Source organism: Salvelinus namaycush, chromosome 37 (assembly GCF_016432855.1).
Source record: "Salvelinus namaycush isolate Seneca chromosome 37, SaNama_1.0, whole genome shotgun sequence".
Taxonomy (NCBI): domain Eukaryota; kingdom Metazoa; phylum Chordata; class Actinopteri; order Salmoniformes; family Salmonidae; genus Salvelinus; species Salvelinus namaycush.
In genome coordinates this window covers 30,795,863-30,818,047 of record NC_052343.1, presented here as the reverse complement: position 1 = coordinate 30,818,047, position 22,185 = coordinate 30,795,863, and the positions used below count along the sequence as shown (strand labels likewise).

General features: G+C 43.7%; 3 protein-coding genes across 4 annotated transcripts; 2 read left to right on the top strand and 1 right to left on the bottom strand.

Moving 5' to 3' along the window:
• Positions 1-253: 253 nt before the first annotated feature.
• LOC120030978 (serine/threonine-protein kinase Sgk1-like) lies at positions 254-4,334 on the top strand. The gene is made up of 7 exons (XM_038976483.1): positions 254-334; positions 761-820; positions 2,905-3,146; positions 3,285-3,504; positions 3,623-3,778; positions 3,878-3,973; positions 4,314-4,334. Exons 1-7 carry the CDS (start codon positions 254-256, stop codon positions 4,332-4,334), a joined length of 876 nt encoding a protein of 291 aa, XP_038832411.1.
• A 614-nt stretch (positions 4,335-4,948) lies between these two features.
• On the bottom strand, positions 4,949-6,369 carry LOC120031477 (transmembrane protein 244-like). The gene is made up of 5 exons (XM_038977255.1): positions 6,289-6,369; positions 5,935-6,014; positions 5,723-5,848; positions 5,301-5,345; positions 4,949-5,163 (listed from the first exon to the last, which is right to left on the bottom strand). The coding sequence occupies exons 1-5, from the start codon at positions 6,318-6,320 to the stop codon at positions 5,069-5,071; spliced, it is 378 nt and encodes a 125-aa protein (XP_038833183.1). The 5' UTR covers positions 6,321-6,369; the 3' UTR covers positions 4,949-5,068.
• A 1,339-nt stretch (positions 6,370-7,708) lies between these two features.
• LOC120031459 (lethal(3)malignant brain tumor-like protein 4) lies at positions 7,709-21,902 on the top strand. Of its 2 annotated transcripts, none has more exons than XM_038977227.1 (21): positions 7,709-7,804; positions 11,567-11,697; positions 11,776-11,953; positions 12,154-12,367; positions 13,949-14,075; positions 14,174-14,225; positions 14,402-14,496; positions 14,592-14,696; positions 14,834-14,969; positions 15,272-15,363; positions 15,487-15,715; positions 15,805-15,890; positions 16,123-16,233; positions 16,322-16,439; positions 16,613-16,712; positions 16,853-17,050; positions 17,175-17,285; positions 20,614-20,678; positions 20,793-20,956; positions 21,259-21,321; positions 21,473-21,902. In XM_038977227.1, exons 2-21 carry the CDS (start codon positions 11,587-11,589, stop codon positions 21,599-21,601), a joined length of 2,484 nt encoding a protein of 827 aa, XP_038833155.1. In that variant the 5' UTR covers positions 7,709-7,804; positions 11,567-11,586; the 3' UTR covers positions 21,602-21,902. The 2 variants fall into 2 exon arrangements, with proteins under 2 accessions (XP_038833155.1, XP_038833153.1); XM_038977225.1 differs by having other exon boundaries at positions 7,764-7,804; positions 11,562-11,697.
• The last annotated feature ends 283 nt before the right edge of the window (positions 21,903-22,185 follow it).

Below are 22,185 nucleotides of genomic sequence, written 5' to 3'. Positions count from 1 at the left end.
AGAGAGGAGAGAGAGGGGGGAACATCGGTGAGTATATATAGGCATACAGCCAGGACACCTATGACCCATTTATATAATCTCTGTCTGACCCAAATCTAACCCCCTCCCATCCCTTTTCTCTCTATCAGCGTCTGCCAAGTTTGCTGGAGGAGGAGACTCAGTGAGTACCCAAAGTTATGGCCAGGTGTTTTTCCTTGAGTTGCCCATAGCCAATGGAAATCATCAGACCTCACACTCATGCTGCTCTGTTGTCATGTTTACCAGGGTGAAGCCTTCTGATTTCCAATACCTGAAGGTCATCGGCAAAGGAAGCTTTGGGAAGGTGGGAGCAAGTGTGTGTGTCCCTTTACGTGTGTGTGTATTTATGAGTAGGCCGGTGTGTGTTTGTTGTGTTGGTGATGTCTTTATCTTGTTGCAGGTGGTGTTAGCGAGACACAGACATAGCCTCCCGGGTGGCGCAGTGGTCTAGGGCACTGCATCGCAGTGCTAGCTGCGCCACCAGAGTCTCTGGGTTCGCGCCCAGGCTGGGCTGGGTTCGCGCCCAGGCTCTGTCGCAGCCGGCCGCAACCGGGAGGTCCGTGGGGCGACGCACAATTGGCATAGCGTCGTCCGGGTTAGGGAGGGTTTGGCCGGTAGGGATATCCTTGTCTCAGTATGTAATGAAATGTAAAAAAATGTAATAAAATGTATGCACTCTACTGTAAGTCGCTCTGGATAAGAGCGTCTGCTAAATGACTAAAATGTAAAAATGTAAATGTAGAGTGAAAGTATGTATGCTGTCAAGGTTCTACAGAAACAGGTCATACTGAGGAAGAAAGAGGTATCTATTATTCCATTCTATTTCCGTTCTATTCTATTTCCATTCCATTCTATTTTAATTCCATTCTATTTCCATTCTATTCTATTTCCATTCCATTCTATTTCCGTTCTATTCTATTTCCGTTCTATTCTATTTCCATTCCATTCTATTTTAATTCCATTCTATTTCCATTCCATTCTATTTCCATTCCATTCTATTTTAATTCCATTCTATTTCCATTCCATTCTATTTCCATTCCATTCTATTTCCGTTCCATTCTATTTCCATTCCATTCTATTTCCATTCCATTCTATTTCCGTTCCATTCTATTTCCATTCCATTCTATTTCCATTCCATTCTATTCTATTTCCGTTCCATTCTATTTCCATTCTATTCTATTTCCATTACATTCTATTTCCATTATATTCTATTTCCATTCCATTCTATTTCCGTTCTATTCTATTTCCGTTCTATTCTATTCTATTTCCATTCCATTCTATTTTAATTCCATTCTATTTCCATTCCATTCTATTTCCATTCCATTCTATTTTAATTCCATTCTATTTCCATTCTATTCTATTTCCATTCCATTCTATTTCCGTTCTATTCTATTTCCGTTCTATTCTATTTCCATTCCATTCTATTTTAATTCCATTCTATTTCCATTCCATTCTATTTCCATTCCATTCTATTTTAATTCCATTCTATTTCCATTCCATTCTATTTCCATTCCATTCTATTTCCATTCCATTCTATTTCCGTTCCATTCTATTTTAATTCCATTCTATTTCCATTCTATTCTATTTCCATTCCATTCTATTTCCGTTCTATTCTATTTCCGTTCTATTCTATTTCCATTCCATTCTATTTTAATTCCATTCTATTTCCATTCCATTCTATTTCCATTCCATTCTATTTTAATTCCATTCTATTTCCATTCCATTCTATTTCCATTCCATTCTATTTCCGTTCCATTCTATTTCCATTCCATTCTATTTCCATTCCATTCTATTTCCGTTCCATTCTATTTCCATTCCATTCTATTTCCATTCCATTCTATTCTATTTCCGTTCCATTCTATTTCCATTCTATTCTATTTCCATTACATTCTATTTCCATTATATTCTATTTCCATTCCATTCTATTTCCGTTCTATTCTATTTCCGTTCTATTCTATTTCCATTCCATTCTATTTTAATTCCATTCTATTTCCATTCCATTCTATTTCCATTCCATTCTATTTTAATTCCATTCTATTTCCATTCTATTCTATTTCCATTCCATTCTATTTCCGTTCTATTCTATTTCCGTTCTATTCTATTTCCATTCCATTCTATTTTAATTCCATTCTATTTCCATTCCATTCTATTTCCATTCCATTCTATTTTAATTCCATTCTATTTCCATTCCATTCTATTTCCATTCCATTCTATTTCCATTCCATTCTATTTCCGTTCCATTCTATTTCCATTCCATTCTATTTCTATTCCATTCTATTTCCATTCCATTCTATTTCCATTCTATTCTATTTCCGTTCCATTCTATTTCCATTCCATTCTATTTCCATTCCATTCTATTTCCATTCCATTCTATTTCCATTCCATTCTATTTCCGTTCCATTCCATTCTATTTCCATTCCATTCTATTTCCGTTCTATTCTATTTCCGTTCTATTCTATTTCCATTCCATTCTATTTTAATTCCATTCTATTTCCATTACATTCTATTTCCATTCCATTCTATTTTAATTCCATTCTATTTCCATTCCATTCTATTTCCATTCCATTCTATTTCCATTCCATTCTATTTCCGTTCCATTCTATTTCCATTCCATTCTATTTCCATTCCATTCTATTTCCATTCCATTCTATTTCCATTCTATTCTATTTCCGTTCCATTCTATTCTATTTCCATTCCATTCTATTTCCATTCTATTCTATTTCCATTCTATTCTATTTTCATCCCATTCTATTTCCGTTCCATTCTATTTCCATTCTATTCTATTTTCATTCTATTCTATTTTCGTCCCATTCTATTTCCGTTCCATTCCATTCAATTATATTCATTATCTATCCCTCTCTCTCTCTCTCTCTCTCCTTCCACCAGAGAGATGTGATGGTAGAGAGGAGTGTGTTGCTGAAGGGACTGCAGCATCCATTCCTGGTGGGGCTCCACTTCTCCTTCCAGACCTCTCACACTCTCTTCTTCGTACTGGACTACATCAATGGAGGAGAGTTGTTCTACCATCTCCAGAGGGAGGGAGCCTTCCCAGAGCCCAGAGCAACATTCTACTCTGCAGAGATGGCCTCAGCCCTGGGCTACCTCCACTCCCTCAACATAGCCTACAGGTGCACACACACACACACACACACACACACACACACACACACACACACACACACACACACACACACACACACACACACACACAATGAGAGAGAGCGCATTTTCCTCACAGTGATTTAACCCTCGGTACCCCCCCTTAGAGACCTGAAGCCAGAGAACATCCTATTGGACAGTGGAGGTCATGTGGTTCTGACAGATTTTGGGCTGTGTAAAGAGGGTGTGTCTGTGGGTGGGACTATGCAAACGTTCTGTGGAACCCCTGAGTATCTGGCGCCAGAGGTGCTGTTAGGTCACGCCTACAGTGGAGTAGTGGACTGGTGGGGGCTGGGGAGTGTACTTTATGAGATGCTTCATGGACTGGTGAGTGTGTTTCTCTTTCTCTTCTCTTTCAGCTACTTTTCAACTAGAATATTCCATCCACTGCACACTTATCTGGCTCCCTCTATCCTCTTCTTTTCTCTCTCTCTCTCTTCCTCAGCCCCCATTCTACAGTCGCAGTAAGGCCGAGATGTTTGAGAACATCCTTCACGCCCCCCTGCAGCTCCATAGAAGTGTGTCCCAGTCTGCCCGGTCTCTGCTGCAGGGCCTGCTGGAGAGAGACTGTACCAAACGCCTTAGGGGGGAACAGGACCTTGTAAGCACCCCCCATTACCCCACCTGGCACATACATGCAAGACCACATACACACACGCACCCATACACACATTGACGTGCTGTCTCACTTTGTTTGTAGGCTGAGCTGCAGGGCCACACCTTCTTCCTGTCCATCAACTGGGATGACTTGCTAGCCAGGAAAGTCCCTCCCCCATTCATTCCCAACCTGATGAGTGTGTGTGTGTTTTTTTGGGGGGGGGGGGGGGGGCTGGGTTAGAACCAGTGGTTAAACTGAACCGGAGCTACCTGGAGTCGGCCTCCTGCACCTTGGGTCAAAGGGAGAACCAGGCGGAGCCTAGCTTCATCACATTACGGGTCAAAGAGAAAAGTAGGATAAAAAGTAGGATAAACCAACGTTAGGGTCAGGGTTGACTATAAGGTGTCGGTCTGGCCTAGTGGTAGCCCCTCAGACTATGGAACACATACATCCCTGGTGACGTGAGCACCAATCCCGTCTCAGCCCTTCCTCTCTGTCTCCCTCTGTATCTGTCTCCCCTCTACACTCCAACTATCAGTGGTACTATCACTGTCCATAAAACAATAGAATACAATAAACATATATTTAAAAAACAACATAAGATTAGGGCTAGGGTTGAGGTGCTAGGGTTAGGGTCATGGGTGAGGTGCTAGGGTTATGGTAAGGGTTGTGGTTAGGGTAAGGCTTGTGGTTGAGGTAAGGGTTGTGGTTAGGGTAAGGGTTGTGGTTAAGGTTAGGGTAAGGATTGTGGTTAGGGTTAGGGTAAGGGTTGTGGTTAAGGTTAGGGTTAGGCTTAAACCAGGATGTGATAAGAACAAGTGTGTGTGTGTGTGTGTATGTGTGTGTGTGTGTGTGTGTGTGTGTGTGTGTGTGTGTGTGTGTGTGTGTGTGTGTGTGTGTGTGTGTGTAGAGTCAGCCCAGGTGTGCGAGGTTACAGCTGGTTTAATAGGTCTAAGATGATAAATTACATGATTAACATTGTCTGACATAAGATTAACATTCGTAGAGAACACAGATATTACATACTACAGATATTACATACTACAGATATTACATACCACAGCTATTACATACGACAGATATTACATACTACAGATATTACATATAAGAGCTGTTTCCTGGACTCAAAAGATTGCTCAGTGGAGAATCACTTGGCTCAATTAGTGTCTGGGAAGCCGGTCCAACAGAAACAAAGTGCAACAATCAAACAGGTAACCAAGTCAACAGGAACATTTGGTTTCCCTCCATTTCCACCGGACTCACTGCAAAGAACTCTAGTCAGTGTGTGTGTACTCAGTAGCTGTTGAAGGTGGGGTAACTCTGGTCACTCTGGCAGGTGAAGTAAGCTATCAGCTGACCGTTACAGATCATCAGAAACAACCCGCTGCCTTCAAACAAAACATACAACCACACACACACACAAAACCATTAATAAGGAAGAGACATAACCAATTACTCGTCTATAACTCCTCAGAAGGTTTCACACAATAAAACAGAACATGTGTGGGTGAGGTACAGGTCTTACCAAGGGCCAGCCACCACTGCCATACCAAGGGAAACTCCAACATCACTGAAACACACACATTACACACATATATTACAAACACACATTACAAACACACATTAAAAACAGGTAATATACCATACAGAACTAAGGATGGGGGTGTACATAGTATTGCTTTAGAGCTAGACCCATCCAATCCTTACACATGAGGAAGGGGAATTAAAGAAGACCATGGGATAGGGTCAATATATGTGCCTTGTTTAGAGCCCAGCTGCTTCTCAACTGTAACCCAACTTCCCGTCCCGTCCTGATGTCATCAAAGCTGGCCCAGAGCACTCTGCTCTGCCAGCAAGTGATTATTCTGAGTTAAGCCAGTGTGTGTGTGTGTGAGAGTGAGTTCAGGCATGTGTATGCATTTCTGTGTGTATGTGTGTGTGTCTCACCCAGGCTGGTGAGCAGTACGTGCAGTAGTGTGACTGTGAGAGCGTAGTCCCAGACCCATCTCCTCACAACGGCTGCAAACAGCAGACCACTGCAGAAATAGGTCAACTCCATGGACAGCAGGTTCACTGGAACAACAATATAAGACCTTAACCATCTGTAGAGGACATGCGTGCGCACACACACACACATTACCATACACATCTTCGCTCACCCAGGTATTTGGAGTTGGACTCCAAATTGGTTGGTTCAGTCTTAAAGTCAAAGGGAATAAGTCCATCAAAGTGATCCAACCTGAATGCAAACAGAAGAACAGCAGATAAAACAAACAAACAGGATATTCAAAAGAAGGAGCTAGGAGGGAACCAGGGCGGTTGAAACTGACTGTCATTCCAATCAATGAAAACAGACCAATAGTTGCTGTGGATTTCACGAATCCCTCCCCCTCTCTTCTGTCACCTGGCACCAGGTTTATAGAAGCCGCCTGAGGACGGCTCACCGTTCCAGCAAGGTCACTTACCCAATAACCACACGTGCACGCAGAGAGAGGAAAAGAAAAGTGTCGCACCTGAACGCGCCGAAACACACACTCCCAATCATGTAGTAGAGAGAGTAGAATATGACGAGGCACAGCAGCAGGTGTACAAGCACTGTCTGGGGGAGAGATATCGAGAGAAAGAGAGTGAAAGAGAGAAATTGATCGAGAGAGAGTCAGAGTCATTCATCCCAATAATAATATATCATCCATCATAGACCTAGGCTATACTCAAATCAGCCGCCAAGACACTGTAGCAAAGCCGTGACAGCACTGTCAACTGAACCGTGGATCATTCAGCAGGTGTAAAATCTCCCATGGCAAAACTCCAACAGACTCTGCAAGGGATGCGCACTGCGGGGGAGCAGCAAAGGACAGAAGACCTTCATTTGCACAGACTGAGTGATCATTATCTGTTGCATTTGCCATTCACGATAAATGAAATATCAGTCGCTGAATAGAAATGATAGGCTGATAGTTTATGTTTCATAGTCGCTAACAACGACACCTGATGATTTCGTATTTTATTATAACAGCGTCCATATCTGACCCACGGTTGCCCGGATGGCACATAATCAGATTTTTTCTGAGTATAAAATCCGAGTTAACAGTCCTCTTACCCTCGTGTCGGCCACTTTACCCCTGAAGGCCATCTCATGGTTTGCATCTGTCGTTCTTCTGATGTTGAGAATAATGTGTGACTGGGCAACTGAGATGTTACAGTGTAATCCGTCAGAAAACAGCATTATACTGCCATCTAGCGGTAGCGACTGGAAAAAGCATGCTTATTTATAGGCGACACAGCCATTGAAGGTCTGCATCTCATGCCAAATAGACTACAGTAGCCTCTTCCAGTCCAACGTTTCACTTGTAATAAGAACAGTAGGGATGTCTTATTAATTAACCCTTAAAATAGCAAAGTCAGAGAGCTTCTATTTCGGACGTCTGGTCTGATTGGACATAGATAACAAACATGAAAAGGCATCACGTTTTACAATAAAAAAAACATTAAGAGCTGATAGCCTATAGGCCTTGTTGTAATCAATACTACGGTCTAACTACTGTAGACCTATTAGGCGTCTGGACTTGACTGTTCTTACTTTTTTGCTGAATTACTGGTTGGAAGTGTGGCCAAGTTCATAAAACAGCTAGAAGTTGGGTTTATGATTAGTCTACTGTCATCTTTCTTTTAACATATGGGGACAATATTGACTGGTGGTGACGTAAACAGTTATTGACGGCATACAGCGACATGACCACAATGGAAATCGCGCGCCACGCCAAACAGACTCTGCACGCCCTTGCGCTCCGATTTGATGCTCTCTGAGATTCTGAAAATACACGAGGGAGAAAGACTAGTCCCAAGGCATGAATAAAATATTTAATAAACCACATGTCCACTCTAAGCGTCCGTCTTGCTGTACCTATTGACCATCGATAGTTGTGTGCTCAAGTTTACCAAGATCCAAAGTTGTCAGGCAGCGTTCATTGAACGCATGCGCATTGCATCCACTATCCAGCTCAAAATAAGCGTTAAAACAGAAACGAGGTGAGTTCCATAATTTTCAAACAATATAATCGCCGTTATACATTAAATGTTGCAAATAACAACAGTAATCGATAAAGCATCGTTCGTTTTATAATTTGCACCGGTTCTTATTATTTGTACTGTGATTTAAAACCGTAAAGATAAATCGGAGAGTCAAGTTTCTATTGAAGAAATTAAAAGCAAGCAATTCTATATTTTAGCCTTGAACAAATAAGGCAGTGTAGGGGCGGATATTTACTTATTTATACCAACTAATGTGGAAGTCCGTTCCTAAGCATTTTCTAACGTTCAAAACCTGGAAACTTATTTATTACTGGTTGTCCTTACTTCGCTACACCAAGCCAAAATGCTAGTCCCGGTTCTTAGCCGTCTAGCTACCAATTTGAATTGAACCGTAGTGACGCTTTGCTAGCCAGAAGCAGTTAGCAAGCTAGCTGGCAGCTAGCTGGCTGACATTCCGAGACAAGGGGAAAGTAAAGAAAATGGCCATGATGAGGGATAACACTAACATATGAAATTGCAGGGTATATATTTCGTTTTATTTGACAGACACGGCCCTGCATTATGTGTTTCAATAAATAATTTGAGTCATTTACATAGTTTTAACGTGTTGGTGGCCTCTTCCTTTGCTCCGCCATTTTGTATAAGACGAATGCTAATCATGGGCGCACGTACACTTTATATATGGTCGAATAAATTCGAGGTTTAAACTTGGGAACGTAAACTGACAGCTGTTGAACAGCACACTTGATTGTTTACTTCCCATTCGTATATTTCAGTCAAACAAATATTCTTTCTGACCAAAATATGTGTTGATGCAGCGTCGAGGCGAAAACGTTATATCGTGATCTTGGTTTGATTAAAACACACGTAAATTTGACCTTTCTATGCAGAACACATTGTTTTCATTAAAATCATTGATTATTCTACCATCTCTGTTGTCCGCGTCAATGCAAACAGCCGATTTAATAAGATACTGTTAAAACAAGGAAAAGCTGAACTTGTTCTTTTAACTTGTATTTGTCACGTCTCTCACGGTGTTTGTCAATACTTGTGTTCTAGGCCAATCCATGCAGGAGTGCTTGTGCATTTATTTTGTGATATTTAGCTTTAAAAAGTAACATATTTACTTGTTTTGCATCATATAAGTGCATGCATGTATTCCACAACAGTCGCCCTCTAGCGGCGATGGGATGCGGTTCTTTAGTACCCGACTTGCACGCGCTGGTTGACTTCTTGCAGGTACCTGTACTTTTTGTGCCAGGGATATTTTTAGAGTACCCCTTTTTGGATAATGTTATTTGATTGATTGTTTTTATTAGCTAATTTAAAAAAATACATACACACACACTACATTCATTAAAAAAACTTAACAGGGATTGCTAAATAAAGTCAGTGACTTATTCCCATTGTGGTCCCTAAAGTACATGGTGGAAAAATATTACAAAGATACAGACATAGATATCTTATATATAATGAAAACAACACATAGATAGACATTTGAGAAAGATCTGTCAAATGGATACAATTTCAGTTTTACTTTAAGAACATACAGACAGACCTATTCTAGCCCATATCCTTGCATGAACAAACTCCCACACATCTTGTCTTAACATGAGAGACAGACAGATGTCAATAGGCATGTGGCAGTGTTTCCCCATCCACTGCTGAAACGGGCGTGCTGTCTTAATTCAAATCAAATGTTATTTGTCTCATGCATCCTAAACAACAGGTGTAGACTAACAGTGAAATGCTTACTGATGGGCCCTTTCCAACAATACAGAGAGAAAAATAGAAAAGTTATAGAAAAAATAAGAACACAAGAAATAAATCCACAATGAGTAAGGATAACTTAGCTATATACACAGGGTACCAGTACCGAGTCCATGTGCAGGGGTACGAGGTCATTTGGATGTGACACCTGTATGGTTATTGATTGATTGGGTATGTTCAAGTAGTAAGGCTAAAAAAACTTTGTGTTAACGAGTAAAGTCAGGCGAGGTGCATCTGCGACAACCAAATGTCGGACACTGTAATTGTTAGGCTGTGTATTGCAATACCAGTATTGCAATATTTTTTACATGGCAAAAATTCAAACCCGAGGCAGACAGCTCTTTGGTCCTTTAAAAACCTGCTGTTTGTAAAATATTGTGGCTATAGCTTGGAAATAAATTAATGTGATTCTGGATGACAACATAATACTGTTTATTTCCACCTATAGGGCTTCTTTCCTAAAGAAATGTGTTTTCTTGCCATGATCCTAACGAGAATCGCAATACTGGTATCTTCCCGGCCCAAGTAATGGTTTTCCAACAGAAAGGCTCAGATCAACATGGCAGTGTCAACATACCTGCTATTGTATATAAACGTTTTTCTTTATAGATGTCGAAAATAAACTTTTCTATACTTTTCTATTTCACACACTCACAAACTGAAGACATAACATGTGTACAATTTAATTGGTTAGAGAGAGGTCTCAAATATCACTTTCATTTGTATCCCCTATAGCTTTAGAATCGCAGTCAAGTTGGTTCCTGTTTCAGTCACGTCTTTGGTCACGTTCACGTGGGTCCACCAAAAACATCCTAATGATTGGTTGACAAATAATGCATGGTGCAGTTGGTGAGAAGCAACAGCAGTGACTTCATCAAAAACTGCATGACCTTTGATCACATGGTTTTTGTCAAGTTCAAGCAGTCGACATATAGGCAGGCACAAGTCTGACAATTTTTATCCCTATGTTGCAACACACTTTGAAAGGCGGTGACCGTCGACTAGACAAAATGTATCCGCTCGAACACGCCCATTGACTGGCTGACTGGACAACAACCTCTCCCTCAACGTGATCAAGACAAAGGAGATGATTGTGGACTACAGGAAAAGGAGGACCGAGCACGCCCCCACTCTCATCGACGGGGCTGTAGTGGAGCAGGTTGAGAGCTTCAAGTTCCTTGGTGTCCACATCACCAACAAACAAATGTGGTCCAAGCACACCAAGACAGGCGTTAAGAGGGCACGACAAAACCTATTCCCCCTCAGGAGACTGAAAAGATTTGGCATGGGTCCTCAGATCCTCAGAAGGTTCTACAGCAGCACCATCGAGAGCATCCTGACTGGTTGCATCACTGTCTGGTATGGCAACTGCAAGGCGCTACAGAGGGTAGTGTGTACAGCCCAGTACATCACTGGGGCCAAGCTTACTGCCATCCAGGACCTCTAAACCAGGCGGTGTCAGATGAAGGCCCTAAAAGTTGTCAAAGACTCCAGCCACCCTAGTCATAGACTGTTCTCTCTGCTACCGCATGGCAAGCGGTACCGGAGCGCCAAGTCTAGGTCCAAGAGGCTTCTCAACAGCTTCTACCCCCAAGCCATAAGACTCCTCAACATCTAATCAAATGGCTACCCAGACTATTTGCATTGCCCCCCCTCTTTTACGCTGCTGCTACTTTCTCTTATTATCTATGCATAGTCACTTTAATAACTCTACCTACATGTACATATTACCTCAATTACCTCGACTAACCCCTGTATATAGCCTCGCTGTTGTTATTTTACTGCTGCTCTTGAATTATTTGTTACTTTTATTTCTTATTATTTTTAGGTATATTATTTGTTTTTTAAACTGCATTGTTGTTAAGGGCTTGTAAGTAAGCATTTCACTGTAAGGTCTACTACACCTGTTGTATTCGGCGCATGTGACAAATACCATTTTATTTTGATTTGATTTGATTTTGACTGATGGATTGATTGATGTCAGTGCAGGAGGAGGAGAGCAGGGAGAGATGACTGACACCCCGCCCAGCGATGGCCCCTCCCATGGGGCAGAGTTTGACATGATGGGCGCTCTGGACTGGCAGGACGGCATCGCCACACTGCCCGGCAGCGACATCAAGGTACGGTGTGTTTGTGTGTCTGTGTGTGTGTGTGTGTGGATACTACAGACAGGTGTGTGACTGACTGGTATCTCTCAGTTCCGTATGACAGAGTTTGGAACTTTGGAGATCGTGACAGAGCCAGAGGTCAAAGAGGCAGGGCCAACCCCCCAGAACTCCGCCCAGTCGAAAAGCCCCACCCCTCCACCAGAGGCCCAATCAGAGAGCAGCGCAGCCTCTTCTGCAGCCAAGGAAGTCCAGCCACTTGCACCTAAGGGTAAAGTAAACATACGGTTATGAAGGAGTTATAACATAGTTTTGACTGTTTATAATACAGGTGTGTAGAATTTAGACTCATAGCTCTGATATATGTCAGCACTGTGTATATTAGCATACTACATACTGGGTGCTCTGCAGATGGGGGCATTCAATGTTGAATTCTACAAAGCTTCAATATTACTCTGCTCTTTCCCCCAGCCCAAGGCCCTGTGCTTCTGTCTCTAGAGGAGGGTCCCACTGTGGAGGAGCCCAGTGTGGATGTGGGCCTCAGGGCGGAGGCGGGCCCCAGGGCGGAGGCGGGCCACAGGGCTGCGATGGCTAGCTGTAGGTCGTGTGGGGGCTCCGGTCCACTGGAGAGTTTCCTCCAGGGCAAATACTGCAGCTCCATTTGTGTCCAGCCCTCCAGTGGCAGGTAAAGATGTTAGCTGTTCTTACTGTACTGTATTTTAGAAAGCATATTGATAGTAGTAACAGTTAACCTCTCTGGTATCAGTGGGACGGTAGCGTCCCACCTCGACAACAGCAAGTGAAATTGCAGGGCGCCAAATTCAAAACAGAAATCCCATAATTAAAATTCCTCAACCATACAAGTATTATACACCATTTTAAAGATAAACTTCTTGTAAATCCAACCACAGTGTCCGATTTCAAAAAGGCTTTACGGCGAAAGCACACCACGCGATTATGTTAGGTCAGCGCCTAGTGACAGAAAACCATACGGCCATTTTCCAGCCAAGGAGAGGGCTCACAAAAGTCAGAAATAGCGATTAAATTAATCACTAACCTTTGATGATCTTCATCAGATGGCACTCACAGGACTTCATGTTACACAATAAATGTGTGTTTTGTTCGATAAAGTTAATCTTTATGTCCAAAAACCTCAGTTGAAATTGGCGCGTTATGTACAGTAATCATTGTCTCAAACAAACATCCGGTGAAATTTCAGAGTGCCACATCAAATTACAGAAATACTCATCATAAACATTGATGAAAAATACAAGTTTTATACATAGGATTAAAGATTAAACGTCTTGTTAATCCAGCCGCTGTCAGATTTCAAAAAGGCTTTACGGCGAAAGCACACCACGCGATTATGTTAGGTCAGCGCCTAGCCACAGAAAACCATACAGCCATTTTCCAACCAAGGAGAGGTGTCACAAAAGTCAGAAATAGCGTTAAAATTAATCACTTACCTTTGATGATCTTCATCTGGTGGCACTCCCAGGTCTCCATGTTAGACAATAAATGTTTGTTTTGTTCGATAATGTCCCTCTTTATGTCCAAAAACCTCAGTTTTATTGGTGCATTTAGTTCAGTAATCCAAAGGCACAATGCACGCTCTCAACATCCAGACGAAAAGTTTAGAAAAGTACAATAAAAGTTCGTAGAAACATGTCAAACGATGTTTAAAATCAATCCTCAGGTTGTTTTTGTCATAAATAATCAATAATATTTCAACCGGACAAAAGCTTCGTCAATAGAAAAGGAGAAACAAAGGTGCGCTCCCCGATCATGCGCTGAACTCGTGTCTGGAAATTTCCACTGTCCACTCATTGAAAGTGCTGTATCTCCCTCATTTTTCAGAGTAAAAGCCTGAAACAATGCCTAAAGACTGGGCACATGTAGAAGAAGCCATAGAGACCGTGAACTGGGTCCTAAGTCTTTGTATGGTGGATAGGCTTTCAATGGAAAAACAGCCTTTCAAAATAATAGTACTTCCTAGATGGATTTTCCTCAGGTTTTCACCTGCCATATCAGTTCTGTTATACTCACAGACATTATTTTAACAGTTTTGGAAACTTTAGAGTGTTTTCTATCCACATCTAATTATATGCATATCCTATCTTCTGGGCCTGAGTAGCAGGCATTTTAATTTGGGCACTCTTTTCATCCAAAATTCCAAATGCTGCCCCCTACCCTAGTGAAGTTAAGACCAAAACAGTCATCACATGAGCATAGTTCCTAGAATGACCTCTGTTCCGTGTGTGTTTAGGTCATCTCCCAGAGAGCAGCGGGAGAGAGATGGGCGGGAGGGGGGACTGGGGAAACGAGTGAGGAAGAAGAGGAAGATCTACATGGACTCTGGTGATGAAGAGGAAGACAACCAGGAGGAGGAAGAGGTGATGATAGAAGATGTGGCCAACGCTGGTCCTGAAAGCATTGTAATGTTGTGTGTGTGGCAGCTCACCTGCCGATGAGTGACTGTCTCTCTCTACAGGACAAGGCCAAGGCTGTCAAAGGGAGGAGAGCTGCTAAGCTGGCCAAGCTAGGTATGTCCTATTATTACACTGAGGGGAGGGAGAGGATGGATAGATGGATTTGTTGGGAATGACAAGGGCTGGAAAGTTTGTCCAATCAGGTAGACTAGAGGTCATGAGTGCTGCAATCCTGCTGGTTTTCATGTCACTGATTGGCTGATGTGACTGTTTTGTTGTCCCACCCCCAGTGACAGCCCCACCCAATAAGAAGCGACCCTGGAGCTGGCCCTCCTACATGGAGGAGGAGAAGGCTATAGCTGCCCCCCTTAAACTGTTCAAGGAGGTGAGGCACGCACACATTATCATACTCTCTCTCTGACACACACACACACAGCTGTACAGACATGTGAAAGAGTGTTATGTGTGTGTGCCTCGCAGCACCAGTCGTTCCCTCAGAGCAGGAATGCCTTCAAAGTGGGAATGAAGTTAGAAGGACTGGACCCCTGTCACCCCTCTCTGTTCTGTGTGCTCAGTGTTGCTGAGGTACGTGTCTAACAGGTCAGACCAATAAGATATAGGAGGAACGTCTGTTTTCTAACAACTAACCCTTTGCTTTCCCTCATTTCTTTGCGTTCCTTTCTCTCTGTCTCTTTCTCTCTCTGTCTGTCTCTCTCTCTCAGGTCCAGGGTTATAGGGTAAGGCTTCATTTCGACGGGTATCCAGAGTGCTATGACTTCTGGGTAAATGCTGACACCTGGGATGTGAAGCCGGCGGGCTGGTGTGAGAAGATGGGACACAAGCTGCTACTGCCTAAAGGTCCACACACACACACACACACACACACACACACACACACACACACACACACACACAGATACACACACACCCGACACGCATACACACACACCCGACATACATACACACACACCCGACACACATGCACACACACACCCCACACACATACACACACACCCCCCCACACACACACACCCCAGACACAGATACAAACACACCAGACACACATACACACACACCTGACACACATGCATATTCTACCGACTGTACAATGTTGTGTGTGTTGTTAGACAAAACTATAACCTTCAACCTTTTGTGTCTAGGTTGTAAGGATGGGGAGTTCAACTGGAACATGTATGTGAAGAACTGCAGAGGTCAGCTGGCCCCCAAACACCTCTTCAAGAGCCTCAACACGGTGAGCCTACCTGACAGCCTGTGTGGATCCATTAATAGTGTGTTTGTGTTGTGAATTAGTTGGTGACCTTAGGTCCATTCAAGTTAGTTTGTATATGAACTATGTGGGTGCATGTGTGTGTAGTCGGTGACTCCGTCAGGGTTCCGTGCGGGTATGAAGCTAGAGGCGGTGGATAAGAAGAACCCATATCTGATCTGCGTAGCGTCCATCGCGGCTGCTGTTGACAACAGACTCCTCATACACTTTGACAACTGGGACGACACCTATGACTACTGGTGTGATGCCAGCAGTCCCTACATCCACCCTGTAGGTTACTGTGAGGAAGCTGAGCTGACCCTCACCACCCCTGCTGGTGAGACACACACAAACATATTTCAACGCTTTATTTGGATACACCATGAAACATTGTATAAGGGTGTGTGTTGTGGTTTCTCCTCTCAGAGTATAAGCACCCGAGGAGTTTTTCCTGGGATAAATACATGGAGGAGACTGGGACACAGGCAGCCCCTGCACGTGCCTTCAAACTGGTAAAACACTCACATTCTCACACACACATACAGTTGACACTCAAAACATGTGACACATGCAAATTACGTTGTTGGTGTTGATTGGGAGGCCTGGGGGAATTTCACATGGAGTTCCTCAGGGCTCTGTTCTGGGTCCACTGACAGTCTTTATTTATGTCAGCTACACTGTTACAAAACATGCATATTAATCCATCTGTATCACCTGATGTTAACTCTTGAATGTGTCCTGTAGCGTCCGTGCCATGGGTTCCAGGCTGGAATGAAGCTGGAAGCCGTCGATAAGAGGAACCCCATGCTCATCCGCGTAGCAACCATCGCCGAGGTGGAGGACCACAGACTGAGGGTACGCTGTGTCTGAGAGTGCAGTATGATTATTGTGGAGTAGTGTGTGTGTGTGTGTGTGTGTGTGTGTGTAACTCTGTTTTTCTCAGATCCATTTTGATGGCTGGAGTGAGGAGTATGACTACTGGGTGGATGCTGACTGCCCAGACCTCCACCCTGTGGGCTGGTGTCAGAAGACTAGTCATCCCCTACAACACCCCTCCAATGGTGAGACACACACGCACACACTTCCAAAATGTGTGTGGGGTCAGGTCACTCTCTGGTGTTTTTGTCTTTGTTTATGTGTGTATGTGTGTCTCTGTGTGTAGTATTAACTCTGGTTTTTTTTTCTCTGTTTATGTGTGTAGTATTAACTAGTAGTATTAACTGGTGTGTTTCAGGCTCCACTGATATGCTGGTCCTCCCAGGGCAGGGCTGTCCTACCCCAGGGTGCAATGGGGTTGGTCACATCCGAGGACCCCGCTACGGAACCCACTACACGTCAGTAACAAACACACACACTAACTGTCAAAAAAGTTTTGTAATCAAAACACGTCATAGAATGACTTGTGATCTGTGTGCTGTAATCTGTGAGCAAGGTGATCTGTGTTCCTGTTCTGAACTTGTGTGTGTGTGTGTAGGGGGGTGAGCTGTCCGTACTCGGAGATGAACCTGAACAGGGAGGACCAGGTACCAGACCGTCTGAGTGGAGAACGACCTATGACCCTGAGTGGGCCTCATCACCGTGTGCGATGCCCAGACCCTCCTTCACACACCCAGACAAACAGCCCCACCACACCGGAGCAGCCTGAGCCTGCAGACGACTCCCCTCAGACCAGGTATGTGTGGAACATGTAACAGAAGGGGTTCGGAAGAGCTTCCATGACTTTGTTTGTTATCTGACTGCAAATAAAGTCTGGAGTTGTGGAGTTGTTTCCATGGTAACAGTTGTTTCTATGGTAGTGTAACTAGGGGGCCGATGGTTTACGAGGGCGAACGATCCAGGTGCAGCAGTCAGAGTGAGCCACCAAGGGGCTCCACTGAGCCCATCAACGACGGAGCCAAGGCCAAGAGGTAACACACAGACTCCACTCTCTCCTACCAAACTCTAGAATGCATGATGGAGCAGAGTGTTTGTTGTTGGTTTACTAAGAGAGTACAGTGCCTTCACAAAGTATTCACACTCCCTGACTTATTCCACATTTTATTGTGTTACAGCCTGAATTCAAAATGGATTAAATACATTTTTTTCTCACCCATCTGCACATCAAATGACAAAATGAATTTTTTTGTCAATTAATACAGAAATGTCTCATTTACATAAGTATTCACACCTGAGTCAATACTTTGTAGAAGCACCTTTGGCAGCGATTACAGCTGTGAGTCTTTACCTTACCCTCCCAAGAAAGCTAAGGTAACTGAGCTAAACGACTACCACCCCGTAGCACTCACTTCCGTCATCATGAAGCGCTTTGAGAGACTAGTCAAGGACCATATCACCTCCACCCTACCTGACACCCTAGACCCACTCCAATTTGCTTACCGACCCAATAGGTCCACAGACGACGCAATCGCAACCACACTGCACACTGCCCTAACCCATCTGGAGAAGAGGAATACCTATGTGAGAATGCTGTTCATCGACTACAGCTCAGCATTTAACACCATAGTACCCTCAACTCATCATCAAGCTCGAGACCCTGGGTCTCGACCCCGCCCTGTGCAACTGGGTACTGGACTTCCTGACGGGCCGCCCCCAGCTGGTGAGGGTAGGTAACAACATCTCCACCCCGCTGATCCTCAACACTGGGGCCCCACAAGGGTGCGTTCTGAGCCCTCTCCTGTACTCCCTGTTCACCCACGACTGCGTGGCCATGCACGCCTCCAACTCAATCATCAAGTTTGCGGACGACAGTGGTAGGCTTGATTACCAACAACGACGAGACGGCCTACAGGGAGGAGGTGAGGGCCCTCGGAGTGTGGTGTCAGGAAAATAACCTCACACTCAACGTCAACAAAACAAAGGAGATGATTGTGGACTTCAGGAAACAGCAGAGGGAGCACCCCCCTATCCAAATCGACAGGACAGTAGTGGAGAGGGTAGTAAGTTTTAAGTTCCTCGGTGTACACATCACGGACAAACTGAATTGGTCCACCCACACAGACAGCGTTGTGAAGAAGGCGCAGCAACGCCTCTTCAACCTCAGGAGGCTGAAGAAATTTGGCTTGTCACCAAAAGCACTCACAAACTTCTACAGATGCACAATCGAGAGCATCCTGTCGGGCTGTATCACCGCCTGGTACGGCAACTGCTCCGCCCACAACCGTAAGGCTCTCCAGAGGGTAGTGAGGTCTGCACAACGCATCACCGGGGGCAAACTACCTGCCCTCCAGGACACCTACACCACCCGATGTCACAGGAAGGCCATAAAGATCATCAAGGACAACAACCACCCGAGCCACTGCCTGTTCACCCCGCTATCATCCAGAAGGTGAGGTCAGTACAGGTGCATCAAAGCAGGGACCGAGAGACTGAAAAACAGCTTCTATCTCAAGGCCATCAGACTGTTAAACAGCCACCACTAACATTTAGTGGCCGCTGCCAACATACTGACTCAACTCCAGCCGCTTTAATAATGGGAATTGATGGAAATTTATGTAAAAATGTATCACTAGCCACTTTAAACAATGCCACTTAATATAATGTTTACATACCCTACATTACTCATCTCATATGTATATGTATATACTGTACTCTATATCATCTACTGCATCTTGCCATCTTTATGTAATACATGTATCACTAGCCACTTTAAACTATGCCACTTTATGTTTATATACCCTACATTACTCATCTCATATGTATATACTGTACTCTATACCGTACTCTATACCATCTACTGCATCTTGCCTATGCCGTTCTGTACCATCACTCATTCATATATCTTTATGTACATATTCTTTATCCCTTTACACTTGTGTGTATAAGGTAGTAGTTGTGGAATTGTTAGGTTAGATTACTCGTTGGTTATTACTGCATTGTCAGAACTAGAAGTACAAGCATTTCGCTACACTCGCATTAACATCTGCTAACCATGTGTATGTGACAAATACATTTTTTTTTTTTTTGGTTGAGTCTCTAAGAGCTTTCCACACCTTCCACACTTGCCCATTATTCTTTGTAAATTTCTTCAAGCTCTGTCAAATTGGTTGTTGATCATTGCTAGACAACCATTTTCAGGTCTTGCCATACTGTAGATTTTCTAGCAGATTTAAGTAAAATCTGTAACTCGGCCTCAGGAACATTCACTGTCTTCTTGGTAAGCAACTTCAGTGTAGATTTGGCTTTGTTGTTTTAGGTTATTGTCCTGCTGAAAGGTGAATTCATCTCCCAGTGTCTGGTGGAAAGCAGACTGAACCAGGTTTTCCTCTTGGATTTTGCCTGTGCTTATCTCCATTAGGTTTAATTTTTAACCTGAAAATCTTCCCAGTCCTTAATGATTAAAAGCATACCCTTAACATGATTGCAGCCACCACTATGCTTGAAATATGGAGAGTGGTACTCCGTAATGTGTTGTATTGGATTTGCCCCCAAACATAACATGTTGTATTCAGGACATAAAGTTAATTGCTTTGCCACATTTTCTGCAGTACTTTAGTGCCTTGTTGCAAACAGAATGCATGTTTTGGAATATTTTATATTCTGTAAAGGCTTCCTTCCTTCACTCTCAGTATTGTGGAGTAACTACAGTGTTGTTGATCCATCCTTCTACCACAGCCATTAAACTCTGTAACTGTTTTAAATTCACCATTGGCCTCATGGTGAAATCCTTGAGCAGTTTCCTTCCTCTCCAGCAACTGAGTTAGGAAGAACGGCTGTATCTTTGTAGTGACTGGGTGTATTGATACACCATCTAAAGTGTAATTAATAACTTCACCATGCTCAAAGGGATATTCAATGTCTGTTTTTTTATTTATTTTTACCCATCTACCCATAGGTGACCTTCTTTGCAAGGCATTGGAAAACTTCCCTGGATTTGTGGTTGAATCTGTGTTTGAAATTCACTGCTCGACTGAGGGACCTTACAGATAATTGTATTTGTGGGGTACAGAGATGTTAAACACTATTATTGCACTGAGAGTGAGTCTATACAACTTATTATGTGACTTGTTAAGCACATTTTTACTCCTGAACTTATTGACTCGAGACATTTCACCTTTTCATTTTTAATTAGTAATAAACATAATTCCACTTTGACATTATGGGGTATTGTGTGTCGGCCAGTGACAAAACACAGCTGTAATTAATTCATTTTAAATTCAGCCTGTAACACAACAAAATGTGGAAAGATTTGTGGGGTGTGGATACTTTCTGAAGGCGCTGTATGTTGTCTTTCAACAGGTCTGCTCCAGTCCCAAAGTATCTGAAGCTGCACGTCGTCAAGCAGGAGAATGGAGATGGGAAAGGTAGAGGTTCTGCTCTCAGAAATAGAGAATGGGTGTAACGCTGTGTGGATTATATATTGTCTGTTCATGTCTATTGAAGATATTTACAGCTAATTTCTCCTCCCTCTCCCCCAGACTCCCTGTCTCTCCAGCAGGCGCTCCATGAGTCAGTGTTCTCCCCAGGTGGCTCCTCCTCTCCCCCTCACAGGGTGGCTCTGTGCTGGGACAAACACTGCCAGCTGCTCCCTGAGGTCCTGGGCCTCACAGCTAAGAGAGTTGCAACCTGGACCACCGACGAGGTCAGACACGCACACATAAACACATAAGCAATACAAACATGTACAGGCGCTGTATGCATACTGTACAAACCCACATATTGTGCAAAACACATACACCCAATACAATAGCTTTGAGTATCCTATTGCATTTTAATCACGTGTGTGTGTGTGTGTGTGTGTGTGATGTGTGTGATGTGTGTGATGTGTGTGATGTGTGTGATGTGTGTGATGTGTGTGATGTGTGTGATGTGTGTGTGCTGCTGTGTGTGATGTGTGTGTGTGTGTGATGTGTGATGTGTGATGTTTGTTTCCCTGTGGGTCAGGTGGCCAGTTTTGTCAAAGGGCTCCCGGGCTGCAAAGAGCATGCTGCCACCTTCAGGGCAGAGGTAAGAGCTACCATTTCAAACCCCAACTTTGTGAATCACGATAGTCACACACACCCCTCTCATCTCTCAAATTAAATTCTGCCATTGACATTCAAACACTCACACACACGTTCTGTGTTGGAGCTTATTTTGTGTCTCTGTATCGTTCCAGCAAATGGATGGAGAGGCCTTCCTGCTTCTCACCCAAGCAGACATAGTCAAGATCCTGTCAATCAAACTAGGCCCCGCCCTCAAGATATACAACGCCATACTCATGCTGAAGAACGCTGATGAGGAGTGAGACGCCCCCTCACGCTTCATTTCCTCCCACACCCGACCAATGTATCTGAATAGTCTAATAGTCTAGAGAAGTTTCATCTCCTTTCTTTGCCTCCTCACCTTATCCTCTTTGGTTTTCATCTGCACTGATCTGAGCCCGCATGATAGGTCAGAGCAACGTAATGGATGGCCACCAGGAATCTGCTTTCAGCTATCCTGTTCTTCCACATCAGTGTAGAGGAGCAGAGAGGATGTACCTGGTGTCAGTGTAGAGGAGCAGAGAGGATGTACCTGGTGTCAGTGTAGAGGAGTAGAGAGGATGTACCTGGTGTCAGTGTAGAGGAGCAGAGAGGATGTACCTGGTGTCAGTGTAGAGGAGTAGAGAGGATGTACCTGGTGTCAGTGTAGAGGAGTAGAGAGGATGTACCTGGTGTCAGTGTAGAGGAGCAGAGAGGATGTACCTGGTGTCAGTGTAGAGGAGCAGAGAGGATGTACCTGGTGTCAGTGTAGAGGAGCAGAGAGGATGTACCTGGTGTCAGTGTAGAGGAGTAGAGAGGATGTACCTGGTGTCAGTGTAGAGGAGCAGAGAGGATGTACCTGGTGTCA

What these genes read in the sequence shown, in the direction of transcription:
- LOC120030978 (XM_038976483.1), top strand. Translation starts at nt 254, where the DNA reads ATGTTTACCAGGGTGAAGCCTTCTGATTTCCAATACCTGAAGGTCATC. An exon ending in TCATACTGAGGAAGAAAGAG is followed by an intron (nt 821 to 2,904) that starts GTATCTATTATT and finishes TCCTTCCACCAG; the next exon opens with AGAGATGTGATGGTAGAGAG. An exon ending in TCATTCCCAACCTGATGAGT is followed by an intron (nt 3,974 to 4,313) that starts GTGTGTGTGTTT and finishes TCCAACTATCAG; the next exon opens with TGGTACTATCACTGTCCATA.
- LOC120031477 (XM_038977255.1), bottom strand. Translation starts at nt 6,320, where the DNA reads ATGATTGGGAGTGTGTGTTTCGGCGCGTTCAG. An exon ending in CGTACTGCTCACCAGCCTGG is followed by an intron (nt 5,346 to 5,722) that starts GTGAGACACACA and finishes TGTGTGTTTCAG; the next exon opens with TGATGTTGGAGTTTCCCTTG. An exon ending in GCAGTGGTGGCTGGCCCTTG is followed by an intron (nt 5,164 to 5,300) that starts GTAAGACCTGTA and finishes TTTTGTTTGAAG; the next exon opens with GCAGCGGGTTGTTTCTGATG.
- LOC120031459 (XM_038977227.1), top strand. Translation starts at nt 11,587, where the DNA reads ATGACTGACACCCCGCCCAGCGATGGCCCCTCCCATGGGGCAGAGTTT. An exon ending in CCAGCCACTTGCACCTAAGG is followed by an intron (nt 11,954 to 12,153) that starts GTAAAGTAAACA and finishes TCTTTCCCCCAG; the next exon opens with CCCAAGGCCCTGTGCTTCTG. An exon ending in CTGCACGTGCCTTCAAACTG is followed by an intron (nt 15,891 to 16,122) that starts GTAAAACACTCA and finishes TGTGTCCTGTAG; the next exon opens with CGTCCGTGCCATGGGTTCCA.